The sequence below is a fragment of the Aulonocara stuartgranti genome (genome assembly GCF_965226115.1).
Source record: "Aulonocara stuartgranti genome assembly, chromosome: 5".
In the NCBI taxonomy this organism is placed as follows: Eukaryota; Metazoa; Chordata; class Actinopteri; order Cichliformes; family Cichlidae; genus Aulonocara; species Aulonocara stuartgranti.
In genome coordinates this window covers 20692767-20710119 of record NC_138943.1, presented here as the reverse complement: position 1 = coordinate 20710119, position 17353 = coordinate 20692767, and the positions used below count along the sequence as shown (strand labels likewise).

The 17353-nt window shown below is 38.9% G+C and overlaps 1 protein-coding gene across 1 annotated transcript; it reads right to left on the bottom strand.

Moving 5' to 3' along the window:
* Window positions 1–708: 708 nt before the first annotated feature.
* LOC309707083 (S-adenosylhomocysteine hydrolase-like protein 1) lies at window positions 709–16515 on the bottom strand. Its single transcript, XM_082534192.1, has 17 exons — window positions 15997–16515; window positions 12867–12978; window positions 12440–12583; window positions 10352–10452; window positions 9912–10014; window positions 8980–9074; window positions 8513–8619; window positions 8311–8427; window positions 5959–6022; window positions 5731–5819; window positions 5407–5477; window positions 4932–5026; window positions 4679–4777; window positions 4337–4405; window positions 3928–4006; window positions 3643–3763; window positions 709–3485 (listed from the first exon to the last, which is right to left on the bottom strand). Exons 1-17 carry the CDS (start codon window positions 16174–16176, stop codon window positions 3479–3481), a joined length of 1653 nt encoding a protein of 550 aa, XP_082390318.1. The 5' UTR covers window positions 16177–16515; the 3' UTR covers window positions 709–3478.
* Between the last annotated feature and the right edge of the window lie 838 nt (window positions 16516–17353).

The following is a 17353-nucleotide window of genomic DNA, read 5'->3' as shown; positions in this document are numbered from 1 at the left end:
CCATTCATACAAGCACTTTTTTCCCTATGCTCTTTCTAGGTAAGTGCTTCCTGTCCAACATGCACACACGTTTATACTTTAATGGATGCATCAGAAGTAACTTGGGCTTAGTATCTTGCTCAGGGATGTTTGGTATGCAGGCTGGACCAACCTTGCAATTAGAAATGACCTGCTCTCCCACCTGGCATAGTCACCCCAGTTATACATATGCCCAAAAAAGATTATGCTGAGTGAAATGAACACAAAAAAATTATTGTTCCATTTGACTCGCTGTCACAGTTACCCACATATTTTTGCCTGTGGCCTTAGTAAGTGAATAAACACTCACTATGTGTTTATATGCTTCTCTGCATTTAATTATTAGTTAGTATTAATTTCTGGCTCTCCACAGCATGTTTTTGTCCCGTCTTCCTCCCCTTGTTGTTGGCCCCAAACAGTTGCAGCAGATGGTCACCCCTCCCTAAGCCTGGTTCTACTGGAGGTTTCTTCCTATTAAAAGGGAGTTTTCCTTCCCACTGTCACCAAAGTGCTTGCTCCTAGGCGGCCATAGGATTTTTGGTGTTTTCTATTTTCTTTGTAGGGTCATTACCTTACAATATAAAGCACCTTGAGACAACTGTTGTTTTGATTTGGTGCTATATAAATTAAATGGAATCAAATTGTGTAAAGCTTATTGTCTGTCTGCAGGAAAATGATGTTTCTGAGCCATTTTCAAATTTAAACTGGAGTTTATTAAAGGAGAAAGTGAAGAGAAATTTAACAAGCTGTATTCAGTTGACATTATGAAAACAAACTAGAAACAAAGTTGAAAAATAAGCAAACATTATAGGTACTATATAATGTAGACAACCTTGTATTCAAATGTAACAATGTACAGCTTCCAAATCACAGTGGTATACTGATTAACTTCAATTTAACAAAAGTCAAGCTGTTTGTGCCAGTAGTATAACATTCATTTGTCTCTATAACAGAGGAACAACTAGGTTAAAGTGACTGTCACTATTAGTTATAAAGCGAAGCATTTTCCGAGTGCCATTATGAAAGTAAATGTGCCATTATTACAAGAACTAACATAGAGAAGGTAAAAAATAAAAAAAAACCATCACAATAAATGTAAAAGGTAAATATCAGAATGTAAAATGCTGCTTATTCAAACTGTTTACAGTAATTATTAGCATACCTTTTATGGAATTTGTGAAACACTGATTTTTACAGAAGAAAGGCTGAGGATTCTTTGCTGCATAGCTATAACTGTATATTGCAGGGTAATAACTGCGACGGGCAATAACATGGATAAAAAGAAAAACGCACAGATGGTCCATGTGAATATAAATTACTGAGTTACAAGGCACTGTCAACTGATCAGTAACCATGGTTGTAATGCCCTTAAAGCTGTTAGTGCAAAGATGAAAAGCACTTAGCAGTAGCACACTGTAGGCTACTATTCAATAAACAACAGGCGTAACTTGGGGGGGGGGGGGCAACCTGTTCATTTCAAATTGAAAATTACTGCACAAATGAATTACGCAGTTTCTATAAATTCAGGTTTAAGCTTAGTGCGGTGATGAAACAGGATCCTCAGTCATGTGGCGTGTTATTTTAAAATGGTAACAAGGTGTCAAACACTTGAGAGGAACAGCGGTGCTGTCAACTGTAAAGCGATACAGCACAATGAAATGTGTTGAAGTTCAACAAGATACAACTATCTGTGTAATACCTAGTTTAGACATAAAATGAGTTGCTCAACTCAGTCATCCAAAGTGCCCACTGTTTAAAAAAAATATCACATGTGAATATAACAGAGTAAAATGTGACTTTGCATTTAACAAGCCTCACAAGCGTTTACGCCTCACAGTGCGTAAGCCTTTAAAATGATCATAATCTTCTGGAAACACACATACTGTGTTGGATTAGAATAACTACAATACCACAAGATAACGGGAGGTAAAGCTAATACAACAAAGCTCATCCGTGTCTAGTCCCAGAGCATTTAGGAAATGACAGTTACTTCTCCGTTGTTAGCATTCTTTAACAGAGTCCTGAGACAAATCTAACAAGACACAGCATTATGAGAGCAGCTCATCAGACGCTGCTGTATGTACAGTATAAATGTGTTGTATGTAACAATGCTCAGCTAGCTTTACATAGCCGCCAATTTCAATTTACTCTCAACAGCTAAACCTGACAAATGACACGGATCACAGACACGATTATATCCCTCTAATTTACAGAGGTGCTGTAAATATTCAATTCAAACCAACAGATTACACATGAATACTAAGATTAGATAGTGCAGATGCATTGACATATATTTACAAATAATTAGAGATATTTGAATGCCCTGAGGTACAGATATAACTCTCACCAGACACCAAAACCTCATAAATGGACAAATTCTTTTTCAAGAAAAAAAAAAAAAAAAAAGGCAAGCTCTTACATTTGCTATGCTCAACAAGCGCTTATGTTTCTGTTATACCCAGTCAAGGTTAGCACTAATTGTGAGGATACTACAACAGGAGTGCATCTTGTGTATGGAACGTATAAGGTGATTAAGTGCTTTAATATCAAAGCAGGAAGAAACGTTTAAAGCAGCACAGAGCAATTTCTGACCACTGGACAGTAAAAATACTCAGAGGAACAAAACTTTGATTTACAGTCAGCTCATCAGGTTATTATGGCTCATCTGTAAGCAAACGATTGCCTACTCAGCAGATACACAGGAAAAACTGATTTGACATCCGATTAATGCCAAATCATTGGCTAGTTTAAAAGTAACATTAAGTCTCATATCGACTGGCCTTTCAACTCAGATTTGGTCCACCTACTCCTGAGAGAAGAAATTAAAAAAAAAACAACAACAACAACAACAACCAGGAGTTTAAATCACGTCACTTTTTTTTTTTGCAATTGTTGGCTTGTCTGTTTTTAAGGAAAAGACTGCAAACAGTTTTAAGCACAATATTGATGAGAATTCCAAAACAAGGAGCTAAAAGTGCATAAAAAGCACAGTAAGCTCCTGAGATTCCTGGGTTTGGCATTTTAAGTGACTGCTTTGCAGTACATGGAGGGAATGATTATACAAAAATAGTGCTCCGTGTGGGTTTAACATGTTTAACAACTAATATTTTTGAACAACCACAACCCTCCTCTCACAGTCATTTGGCACAATATGCTGATATACTCAACAGCTTCCAGAATGGAAACACATGCAATAAAAAAAAATAAAAAAAATCATATTTTCTTTTTTTTGCATGTGTTATCTCACATGAGCTGAGTGCATACGCTTCACTTTTCATAGCCAGCTTGGGTGCCATTGGTAAAGCAGCAAAACTTTCTACAGTCACTAAAATACGAGTAAAAGAGCTATGTGTCCCATGAAGGGTAAAAAATACAATACACAAATCTTCTTTTTTTTTTGCCTGGAGGTCGGGTACTAATCAGGAACCATCCACATGCTGTTGTTCTCAGGTGAGACAGACTAATACCTGTGAATAACAACAACAAAAAAAAGATAATGTGAATGCAACACAATTCTTAAAAATTGTTTATGTGTTGGCAAACAACCTAGTGCAATAACAATAAGTTAATATAAGTTTCAAAATATTTCCCCATTTTAAAATTTTAAAATGTGTAAAAGTGTACCTGTAGTAATTGGGTTTAAAAGGGCCGTTCTTATTCAGACCCAGGTATTTTGCCTGCTCGTCACTAAGCTCTGTCAGGTGGGCATCAAACGTGGCCAGATGCAGACTCGCAACATATTCATCTGAAAAACAAAGACATCCTTTAATAAGAAAGAAATGGGCGCACACACAGAAGATGTGAATCTGTCAGTTCATGCACTCCATTCTTGCAGGCGTCCATAAATAATGCCTGTAGGCTTTCAACATGTAAATAATACAGGCAGTGGTTAAGTATTTAAATCCTTACCCATCTTTTTGGGAAGCAAGTAAACGTCTTGCTTGTAACGTCCCTCTGGAGCGTTGTACAGCTCGATGAGTGCCAGAGCCTGAAAACAAACATCAATAACACTGCTGAAATTTTATTGCACATTATGAATTTAATGAATAGCGCAGGATTAAATTATGAACTGCTGATTATAATGACAGAGCGCATCTATGAACAGAAACAACGTGAAGATGTTGAGTGTCCTGTGTATTATAACATATCAGGGTCAGCAAATAAGCTTATTTCCGAGGACGGCCATCTAATTACAGAAAATGGAAAAAACAACAACAAAAAAACCACACCGATTCCTATGTACTCTGCTATCTGCACCAGACATCAACAGCAAATATGGCCTAGCTTCAGCTGCTGTCAACATCCTTTTACATGTTACCTGAGTGGTGGCTGTGATGGACAACACAAAGGTAGGGACAGTGGAACAGCTGAGGTTCAGGAGACGTCCCTATTGGACAAAAAACAACACGTTATCGCAGGCTTTAAAAAGTAATTTAATCAAAGGTCTACAGCACAATTGTTACAGTCTAGCATAAGCTGAAAGTGATTTGATATGACAGCACATTAAAGAGGAGAATGGATCGGACTGGATCAACACTGTTTATTAACAAGGATGCTATCAACCTGAGATCACACGTGCATAGCTGTAACGCAGTTTAATGTTGTGTAGCTATAACTGACACAAATGCATAAGCGAAGGCACACAGACACAGGCAGTCACCTCAGCCAGGAGGATAATTCTCTTGCCATCGGGCCAGATGACATGATCCACCTGAGAGCGGACTCTCTCCCAGGTCAGCTCGGGGGTCCGTAGACTTGCCTAGTTGAGACGAGAACACAAGTAAACCTCGTTTTGTGATAATTTAAAATGACAGAATATTTATTTGATCTTTACTTATATGTTTGTTCCTGCTGGTTATAATCGTGGTATTAAATTTTAAATTCTACCATCATACTTTAAAGCACTATTTTACCACATCAATCTCAGTGTTGGAATGTCCCATGTTGCAGACAATGGATCCATTTTTCATTCTGTCCAGCTGGTCCCTGGTCACCACATTCTTATTTCCTACAGAAAGGCACAAACATATACCATCCTCATCTATTACAGGAGAAATAAACGCTCTGGAGCCCTAAGAAGCAGTGGAAAACTCCATGAACTTAAAACTTCTTATGTTATATTAAAGAAAGAAAGAAAGTGTACTTTATTGATCCCCGTGGGGAAATTCCTCTCTGCATTTAACCCATTCACTCAGTGAAGCAGTGGGCAGCCATTGGGCGCCCGGGGAACAGTGTGTAGGGATGGTACCTTGCTCAGGGGTACCTCAGGGTAGCTGTTCAGGGGAATCGAATCCCCGACCTTCCGATCATGGGGCCACCACTCTACCTACTGAGCTATCCCTGCCCCCTAAAAAGCTATAAAAATGTCAGTGTATTAAATGTAGTTACCAGTGCATGTGATGATGACATCTACTTGGCGAATGACTTCATTAAGCTTGACCACTCGGAATCCGTCCATGCTATTTATACACAAAAGAAGGAAGAGATTCTGAATTCAGCTCAGGCCTGGACAGTGACAGGCTGGAAAATCTTTTTACTGACAAGCAAATCAATTGTTGATTGGGTGTGTAGTGCATTTGAGTTAAAGCTGATCATTAGTTTTTCATATCTTTGTCAGATAATTAACACGAACAGTTTTCTGGACAGCTCGGTTTTATCTCTGCAGCTTTTTCCTGTTCATATCGCTCGATACATTCATCATGTTTTCCTCACCAGGCCTGCAGGGCACAGATGGGATCAATCTCTGTCACATAGACAATGGCTCCCAATGCTTTCAGAGCAGCACAACAACCTTTTCCAACCTGAAAAGACAAAATAATAATTCATGAATGGCAAACTACAGAAAAGAGTTTAAAGGGCATGTTTAAAATGTCTCACACATTTTCACAACAATGCGATTATGATTACTGCAGAATGATAAACTGAAAGGAAACAACTCACCTCGCCGTAACCACATACGACCACCTGTTTGCCTCCGAACATGACATCTGTGGTTCTCTTCAAACTACAGACGTTTAAGACACAAAATTAGCACATTTTGTAGAATTGGAAAACAAAACTGCCAATCTGTAATGGTGTTTGCAAAATTATGGCACACAGTAAAATGTTATTTGGCACTGCTTGTATCAGAAGTCCCTGTAATATATCCCAAATTTCCACATTGTCACACTGGAGTCTGTGCGCTCTAGTGATCCTAAGAGCCATGTTGTCCGGGGAATTTTTGTTGCCCCAAATGGAGCAGTTTAAGTCTCTCATGAATCTGGGAGTTTGACTGACTGATTGACTCTATGTGTTCGATGATGCTGACAATGTCCCGGTCTGCTGTGCTAAAGACAGAAATGAGTGTGAAAGCAGGTCGATCCTCATTCCTACCCTGAACACATGGTCACAAGCTCTGGGTAGTGTTCAATGAGATTGATACTAGCGTCAGAACTGAGCCTCTTTCGTAGGACAATTGGGTTCAGCCTTAGAGACAGGATGGGACAGGATGTGACGTGGAATAGAGCCACTATTAACCAACATTGAAAGCAGCAATTTAAGGTAGTCCAGGAATCTGATCAGGATCCTTCCTGGGTGCCTCGTAGGTGAGGAGTTCTGGGATTATCTGTGCTTATATTGCTGCCCCCACGACTCCAATAAGCAGTAGGAAATGGACTGTTCGACGAGTTAGACCAAAAGTAGTATTAAGACTTAAAAAAAGATTTACAGATGTGTCCTACGGAGCTATTTTAATTATGTATTTATGGTTTCTGTGCAGAATATCATCAGTTATCAGTTTCCTTAAAAAGGTTTGATAATGCCAACATTCATGTAATAACATGTATCATGTTAAATGCATGCAATAAAAACATCCTACACACAGTCATTTATAGCAAGTTACCATGTTGGTCCCATTATATTTATATAATTCAGTTAGTCATTCATATTAGACTAAATAAGCTGTGACAGCAGGAGTGCAGTGGGTTTCTGGGTTAAGAACAATCCCTCGGCAGAGATGCAGGCATGAAAAGTGAGCCCCTCATGTTGTCTGCAGAGAAACTCCAGCCACTTCACCAATCCTTATCAGAAGTGGCTCGCTGTTCTCCACAATATTCATTATAGTGCAATAACTTTAATAAAGGAAACAAGCTGATTAGGCAAGGCACCAAAAATATGACAAATTACACCTGTCAAATAGAGGGTATTAGAAAATAAGACCTGCTTCCAATACAAGCCCACTTCAAATTAAATTAACACAGTAATGTGGAAGCCAATTTTCTCAGTTAGCCCTGGTCACTAACCGAGGAAATATCATTAGTATTTCATAATGGAACACCTGCTACTAGACAACATTGTACCTGCTGATAATTAATCCAGAGGAACAGCAATAAATTTTCGGCAGTAAGCAAAGAAAAGCACAGCAAGCACTGTTCCCATGCAGAAATGTGCACACACTGTTAAAGAACACTAGACCTTTTATGCTGCCAAATAACAGTAGGGTTATAAATGTAACTGTGCTGTCAGGCTGTTTCAGAGACTGCAGAGTCTGCAATGTTCACACTAGACAAGTTTTTACAAGGGTAACATCTCTTTAAAAATCAAGTTTAGATCTTTAACGGCAACATTCTTTGTGATAGCAGCATATGAGGCTGTCCGTCCTCCAGTAACATCAATTATGATTGTTATTAATTCATTAATAACAATCAGAAAAATAAGCATATATCACAGCATTATTCATAATGCTGTGATATATGCTTATTTTTCTTTACAACGTGGTCACGAGACCCTTTTGCAACACAAGTGATGCAGCTGAACAAAAAGATTTTCTCCATTTTATTCCTCACTCTCTTCACTCCTGTGAAAAGCTGACCCAAAAGCCAAAAGAATTACCCACAGTCCAAATCGACCATCATCCAGAGATTTAAGCACATTGTGTTTGCCCCCACTAACATGATGCTGAGATGAAAAGCAGACCATAAAGGGCCTGTTCTGCCAGATTTTCCCACTTGTAGACAAATGATAACACAACACAAAATTACCTTGCTTAGCTCCCTCTGATCTTTATATTACATTGATTCAAATATAAAGTACAAGTGTACATAGAGATGGATTTGTATAAAGAAAAGCACATATATCTAAAGGTTTTAAATAAGTTGATAAGCTGTTCTCCTTTATCACTTCTAGAAAAGTTACTAAAATTACTGGATTCCCCCTTCCCCTCCCCCCTTAAACCATGTTATTTAAGTTATCCAACAAACAAACTGTAATATTGTTTATACATGAGCAAAACATTTAAAACCCGAGCTTACTCACCCATCCAAGATGGACTCTCTGCAGCAGTACAGGTTATCAAACTTCTGCTTTGTCACAGAGTCATTTACATTCATCGCAGGCACGCACAGTTTTCCAGCTTTAGACAGCTGATACAACCTAGACAGAAACATGATGGAAACATGTTGGCTTGCAACTAAATGTGTCAAGAAAGCAAATATCCACATATACAAAAATAAATTACCTGTGAACCCCAGTGACACTCTCCTCCACAATGCCCCTGATCTTCTTGAATACGTTGGGGTATTTCTTATACATCCAGTGTGTCAAGTCTCCCCCATCATCCAGGATCTAATAAGCAGGAGGAAAAGATTCGTCATCTTCTTATCAAATCAAATCACTTTTATTGTCACATCACATGTGCAGGTACATTGGTACAGTACATGTGAGTGAAATTCTTGTGTGCGAGCTTCACAAGCAACAGAGTTGTGCAAAATACAATAATGTAAACAAGCAAAATACAAGAATGGCTACATCTGCTACATCTTATAAACAGAGCGTGGCGTTTCTCATCTTCTCTTCAGTAATTAAATATTTACAGACTGTTATTAATGAACGGGTTCTTCTTCTGGTGTTATTTGGGGCTTTTCAACATTGCTGTTTGTGCACATCATTCACATATTACACCTGGCAAAAATGTTTTCCACCAACCATATTAGGTTGCCAGCCCTCAGTGTTGATACAGCGGTCAATACACCACCAGAAGTCATCTTCAGACTCCCCCTTCCAGGCAAACACAGCCACACCTGAAACGTAGCAGATGGGCGATAATATCTCAGTAGCAGTACGTCATATCAAGAAACCACTTCAATGTTGATGAGCAATTACGTTGTCTCGTTCATTTCACAGAGCAGAAACTGGATAAACTGCATGAAAGCATACATAAAGTCTTAAATAAAGACAGTGAATACAGTCAAATTCACCTCTTCGCTTGATAACTGGTATTATAGATGTAATATCTCACTCATCCCAGTGGAAACCAAAGATTTTTCATGACATAGTATTTGTTCAAATGAAATGTGTCATACTCCAAACAGATGATACCAATATGATTACTGGGTGTAAAAGCAAGTTTGAGACCAGTTTAATAGTGGCAGACATTTGTACTCTCTATGTGCCCTTCAGTTTAATGAACAGCTCAGTACAGTACGTACAGCAATAATTAACTGAGCACTAGACACCCTGTAAAAAAATAAAATAAAAATGCAGGATCACCGAGACTCCCCCAGCCTTCCCGATCATGACGAGTCTACTCTGAAGATTTAATGCACACTTTGACCATCACATAGCAACCGCAGATAAAGGGCATAAAGAGTGCTGCTAATTCACTACATGGACAGAGTTATGTGTTCCCATTAAGTCTGCAGGGATGAACTGTCATGAGTTTAACATTTACAAACCGTAACCTTGGTTTTAAAAGCCACGAGACGCTCGCACAACAGAACAAACCTTTGCTCATTAAAGATTAAAAAGAAGCCTTATGTGATGCTGTGTTCTGCTGTTATCACAATGTTGTTTGCAATCAAGCTCGCCTAGAAGACTCAACGTGGTCTATGAGCTTCTTCACCATCTCTGCTGCTTACCTGTCTCTGACAGGGCAGCAGCCACTTCATTCTGTGTGGAGTATATGTTGCATGCGGTCCAGCGGCACTGAGCTCCGAGAGCAACCAGAGTCTCAATCAGCACCTGAAAACATACAGTACAGTCACAATAAGTGTATTTTACTGTTATATAACACATGAATTTACCATGACCCACGTCTACATACATCATCTTTAACTCTTTGGGATCATCTGGCTGTTGACAGCCCATGAACACAGCCAGCTACATACATTTTAATTGAAATACAATAGATTTTCTTTTTACTCATTTAATTAAAAATAATAATAATAAGAGGAAGCACGAGCTTGTGTGAAGTAAGAAGCAGTTAAATAGTGATTTAAAGTCCTATATGACGAACAGACACAATCACAGTGCGGTCTTTGCTCAGGCGCTGAAGCTCGATGTCAGAGATGAATCTTACTGCAGTCTGGGCAGTGATGTGAGTGCAGCCCACAATCTTGGCACCTGCCAACGGTTTCTCACTCTGTGCTCTCTTCCTGAGTGAGATCAGTGCCGACATATCTGAAAACAAGATTACATAATGAAAATAGTCAGTGGGAAACACTGCAACGCAGACGATGCAGTAGAAAAAAAAAATACATCCTTTTCTTTTAGCAAGCGTTACAGAATAAAACTAAACCGTTAACCGTTAAAGGCAGTTATTTTTATACAGAGCTACTGGCTATTTTTTGAAAGATGGATAAAGGGACTATTTGAAATATACAGGTTTTACTTTTCTGTCTTGGATGGAAATATGTAGTGTTATTGTTGTTTGTGTTTTGTATTTCTTAAATAAAGCAAGCCTCTAGGCCTGTGTGACCAGGGCTTAAATAACAGCAGCAGCAGTAGCAGCAGCACCGAACAATCTGCTTCAGTGACGTTTTGCCAGCAAACAGACCTTTAAAATGCTGCTTTAGGTTCCAAATGTTAGTGTTGCTGAATAATGCAGAGTCTGTTTATGAATCATGTCCAGATTTTCCTTCTCTTTTTTTTCATGTTATAGGAAATACTACAGGCAGGAATCATGTTAATCTTTTATTGTCTGAAAATTATAAAAAGATGAATACTGATTGATAAATTTAGTAAAGATCTTAAGTGTGAACTATAAATGTATCATGAATTTTTTTGTTTTAAATTACGATTATAAAATATTGTTGTTACATTCGTAACTGGCACATTAATAAGGCCTGCTTCTCAGCATCAAACACTTATCTGCACAGATACTTAAATCTTGTATGATAAGACTAACAAGATTTTATTCTGTATCATATCCAGACATGATTAAAACCATGTGGCTCATCTTATTAAAGCACAAGTTCTTTGTGTCTGTGAAGGTTCTCAGTCATCCAGGTCATCGTAGTCAAAGGAGCTTGCAAAGAAAAGCGTCTGGACTTCTATAGAAGTCCAGACGCTTTTCTTTGCAAGCTCCTTTGACCACAAGTTCTTTGATCCAAAGCAAGAAAGAATGGACAATGTGCTAGTAGGGCTGTGCGATATGACCAAAATCTCATATCCCGATATAAGAATTCTATCGTCCGATAACGATATAAATCACAAAAATTTCAAATTATCTGTAAATTCTGTGAATCTCGGGCAGCTCGACTTGCGTGAAGTGTTTCCAGCTGCGCGTCCTTTACCCAGAGTCGAGTGTTTTAACCGATGCATGAAACTATACATTTTTAGACATAAGTTGTAACGGCCGCCATTTTCTTTGTATTTATTACACAGCGCGCTGCCTGTTCTAACGTTTGAGTCTAAGGTTTATTTTTTTAGCACCTGGCGGCTCATTTTTTAATTGTCATCCGTAAATAATCTGCTCTTTCACGTGATTCAGTTTATTTTGGAAAGTCTCAACAGGATCTTGAGCTTTATTGTGAAAGCTTTATGTGGAACATAAACAAGCGGACACGCGATGCTGTTACTGTTGCTGTTGATAACGACAACGCATAAAAACAGGCGCTTGTCCGTCAGTAGTGTGGTTATATAAAATATAAGAGAAAGAGAGAACTTTAAGAATTGAATATAGCCACTACAGTGACCATCAAAACGATGAAAATATATTGCCGTAAACAGTTTATTTTGCGACACCACGAAACAAATGATGGGGTAAAATGAAACTATAGATGTTTTTATATTGTCATCCGATATATATTGTTATATCGAACAGCCCTATGTGCTAGAGATCTTAACATCTTTTGAGATGTGATATCATGACAACTACTTTCCTTTTTACAAACAAATTAATATCACTTACAGCAGCGACAGACTGAGAAAGTTACTCACATTACTAAATAACTTCAAATAACCTTATGTTCAGGGTGAAATATTATACCCTTGAAATGTCACACTTCAGTTGTGTAAGGGGATTTATTTTTAGGCAACAGTGTTATTCATTGCTACTTAAACATTAACCTTTGATTCCTGTTTTGTTTTCCTCCACAACACTTGTAAATTTAGTAGCTGTTGCTTAAATGAAATGCTGAGATCACTTCACGCTCCTCGTGCTGACCTTGCTCTGCGATCTCAATCTCCCGCCTGCCAAATTCAGCCTGCTTGATGTTCTTGACACAGAAGTCACTGCTGCCCTTGCTGTTGACCTGAGTTTTGTCCCGTGGCGAGGTCTCATCATCAGAGCTATCCGTATATGATGCAGCTGTAAAACAGGGTTTTATTATTAACACCAACCAAACTCAAGATTCAGGAAGTTAAGCAAACATTTTTGCTGAAGGTCAAAATGAGATGAGGATGACAAAAAGAAGCATTACCACAAAACCTATAACAAAGAAATGTACGAATATTGATGTCATCAAATGGCCTAACAGACTCCTCTCATTATCTCCCTTTCCACACTGTACAGCTTAGTAAATACAACACAGTGTAAAATCTTTTGCATCTACATCACAAATGACACACACGTGATTCTGGCTCCTTCTTACCAGAGCTGTAGCTGTCTGTGGAGGACTGGGAGATGGAGCGGGACAGGGAGCGACGGCCTGCCTTGGTGGGGAACCTGCTGAACTCCTGCTTGTCCTCCACAAACTGGATTTGCTAAAAAAAGGAAAAAAAGGAAAAAAAAAAAAAAAAAGAGGGCAGACAATGTAAGCCACACACACACACACACACAGACAAGCAGTTTAATGTCTTGTGATCATTTTCTTGTGGCTCAGCTAAATGTTAATTTCTTACAGTCCTTCAGGAGCCAGAGTAGAGCTGTTTTTGTCTTTCTTGTATAGTATAATGACTTTAATAGATTTGAATGGAGCAGAATCCAAGAAAATTACTGGCAATATAAAAATCCCCCTCAAATTTGTGAGCTCATTTCAGTTTATTACCAAAAATGGATGTCTGGCTATAGCCCAGCAGACACTGCATCATCAAGACTGATGTTCCAAAATTAAGCTGCTCAAGCCATATTTTGATTTCGATGACCCCATCTGACTCGTGCTTGTGTAACGATTGTTACTATCGACTCTCGGCTTTTCTGACGTCGAAAAATTCCCTGTCGTGTTATTTGATCCCCTGCAGGGGCGTACACATGGCAGGAAAAAAGAAAAAAATAAATCACCTTATATGACCTTTTAAAACATAAACAAAGCTCTCCAGCTCTGGTTCCAGTGCAGTGTGTTAAGCCAAACGTGACATTTTGCTCACATTGTCGTGGTATTTAAGCAACTGACGTGAAATGAGTGCAAGCCTGAATTGTACCTACTGATTACTTTTCAGAACTATGAAACAGTCCTACTCCCTGTGTGTGCTGCAGGCTCTCATCTTGGGGGGGGGGGGGGGTTTGGCCTCCAATAAAATATTTCTCTGCACGATAAGGGTTTAACCTTGTCCCTTTAAAGCAAACGGTATACAATTCTGCGAGATGAAGAAACCGGACTGGTATCTTTGTTGTGTGTACCGGTAACTAACTTCATGCCTGGACAGTTTGGGGTATTTTTGGCTTTATTTATTTTTTATTTTTTTTGCAGCAACAAGAAAACGTATGTTGACAGGGATTTTCCACTCTCAAGGTGCTCCAATGCAAACAGAGGACAGGGAGATTGCCCCACCTCAGCAGTTTCTGGAATGTGTTGGAGTATCAGACCCAAGTATCCAAGTATCAGATTTAAAGATCACCCTAGACAATAAATTATATACATGCATAACAATTAATCTGTGCTTTACTTCCACAGTTTGCCATTTGTTTTTCTTCCCACAGTTGCCAAGTGCTAGCTCTCAAGGGGTCGTCTGATTGTTGAGTCTTAACCTTACGATATAAACGCACCTTGAGGCAAATGTTTTGTGATTTGGCGCTATATAAATAAAACATGAATAGAACAACTGTAAATGAAATATTCTCATCATTCCAATTAATTATCTTGACTTGAGGTGCCCCATCCACATACCTGCTAAACACCATGGTAACAGAAGACAATGAGGAGCAGTCTTCTTGTGATTTAGGTGAAAAACACCACATAGTTCAGTAGGGTGGTGTAGGTTTCAGGGTCCCAAGGCCCAACTGAATGAAACATACTGTTTTATGTGAGCTGTTGGGGGGGGTTACCAGAATGATTGAGTACGTATTGAGTCTGTATTACTATATTTAATCAGGACTCTGTGCATGTTCCTATTATTTCCGGCCATTTGATAAACAAAATGTATTTCAGAGGAAATGAAACCTTTTTTTTTGTAGTCATGTTTTATGTAGTGGGAGGAAGACACATCCGTCTGTATATTCCCCACATGGAACCTAAAGTTAAAGGTGAAGTAAGGGCTAGATATTTAAAAAATGAATCTGAGCACATACCATTTGGCAATATTTTAAGGAAAACTTAAAACTTCTTTTTGTGTGTGCTTTTTTTCCCCCCCCAAGTGTGTTACAATACTCTTCTTTGCCATCTGTGATTTAATCACACTTGTTGCTTTATTTTAAATGCCTGTCAAAGAGATTACAGTCTTTCTGATATCAGAACTCCAGGAAGCCCAGACTTAACCATTATCCCTCCAATTCCAACTGTAAATAATTAGTAAGCTTGAAACTTAAATGTCTTACACTAAATATGTAAGAATACATAAGCATTACATTTAAAATAAAAGGTCAGTAATCTCAACTGTGCTGTCATAGAGGACATGCTGATAAGTGTCCTTTATGTTCACATTTCCCAATTCTTCTTGATATCAGCTGAGCACAACTATTTTGAATTCAACAATACAAAAACTTAGGGTCAAATGTTTGGCTCCTGTTTGCAAGCTAGTGATGCTTCAGTGTAAAGATCCTCCCTAAAACAGTATGAGGATGTGAAACAGTCAAGTATAACAGGAACGTCTGCCTAATATGTTCTTGGCTGAGCATGCTGACTCTTGCATTTGACAGACTCCGAGCCCCATGTCGAGCTATATGCTTTCCAAATGCAAAAACTGTTGCATTGTGCATTGTGATTTGTCCACTTCAGTGTAACTTATATGGAGTGTGCAAACACTGTCCATTCAGCCTCAAAAGTGAAAGGCGCAGCTCTTCCTTGTTCCTGGAGTGTGTCAAATAACTTTTTGCAAGTTTTACAAGGAAAAAGTGGTTCTTTTGTTTCGCAATTTCAGGTCAGAAGCCGCTGCTGAAAGTGTGCTGAAACTGTAGTAAATTTGGGATTTGTAATATGTGAATAAAAATGCACAATTATAAAGTTTTATAGTTATTAATAGAGGTGTGAGCCATTATACACATGCAGAAAATGCTTAAGTTTCTTTGGACTTGACGTGTGACTCTTTAATTACTTAATGTGGGTTTAAACAACTTTTTAATTCTCTTGTCACACGCAATAGCAATGTGTGTGGACTGTTATTGGTGCACAGATACCTAACCCCCTGTGACATATAACTCATTAGTACCAAATATATTTTCTTAAAATCAGAAGTCTTTGAGCTCTAGTAAAATGTATTCACGTTGCAAAAAGAAGGTTAAGTCTGACAAAGAAGATACAGCACCTATAAAGTGCTGTTATCGCGCTAAAAAGAGCCTTGGAGGTTTGTTTTATTATCCAAGGGTCCTCCTCGGTGCCGTTATGCTTACACCTGGTGCAGACTTACCTTTTTAACCGGTTTGTGAGTGGGTACAGCGCTGAAGACAGTCGACAGCTCTCCCATGGTTATTTCGCTGTTTTTGCTCACGGTCATGGCTGAATATTTTTCCGCTACGTTCTCGCTCTCCTTCACCTCTTTGCTCGCTTGCTTCACCTCCAGCTTCGCCTCTCCGACCGGTTCGGACATCTCGCTGCTGGCTTATCTATCTTTACCCGGACAGAAATACAACAACCAACCGTTGAGTCTTCTCTAACGTCAGAGGCTAGCGTTATGTTATGGGTGTCCTCGAACTGCTAGCTGGTTACGTCGCAACTGCTGACGGATAAGAGGCTGTCAGATTGCGAGCACGTGAAAGCAGGCAATAAACGCAGGATTTAAGCAGGTGGTTTTGGCTAGTCGACTTTGATTTGGTTGTGAATCGTTACGTAGTCGACTTCCTAACGCAGGCGGGACGTGGTCCGTGCTGTTTCCCGGCTGGCTCTCCTGTCACCTGGCTGACCAACTTTGTGGGCGGTTACTAACAGACTGAGTGGGCGGCTCGCGTGTTAAGCTACGTTCAGGGTAACTGGGATAGCACGTAACGAACGATGAACACGTCCTTTAATTTATATTTTAATGTATATATATATTGCCCTTTTGGCCAAATTTGACATATTAGATCCCGTTATAGTATAGTACTTTCGGTTTTGTGAGATTTGGCGGACGTATGTAACTTTAACTTTACAGTTACAGTTTCCCCCACATTTTAGTCGTAGTCTAAGCAGGAAGTATGTCCCAATTCCACACTGTAAATAAACACAGTGTGTACTCATTTGTTTTGGCAGGGAGTAAAGCAGCCTTTGTACTCAGGAAATTGGACGTGTATCAGTTATACGTGGATCAAGCTATTATTTTGGAAAACCACTGGCAGAAAAACTTAGAAAAATCTTGCCAAGAAAATACAACCATAACACGTTTTATTTATTATTTTTCCACTTCTTTTCTGTGATACTGCGAATGAAGTTATCTTATTAGCCACAACTTACTCTTTTCAAAAACAGAAAAAAATGTTTTCCAGTATGCATTACATTTGTACATTAGTATCTCAGTAATAATATGGTAGGAGTGAAGGATGGGTTTAAGGTGGGTGGGTGATTACATCAGAGGATCGGCAATGTAGTCCTTTCTTGTTTGGAGGGGTGATGGACAAGCTAACAGATGAGGTCAGACAGGAGTCTATGTGGACTATAATGTTTGTAGACAACATTGTAATCACTAGTGAGGGTAGGGAGCTGGTGGAAGAGGTTTGGACACAAAGTTAGAGAAGCAAGGCTGAGATGGATTGGACGTGGGATAGGTGGGTTAGTGAATATATTTTACAAGG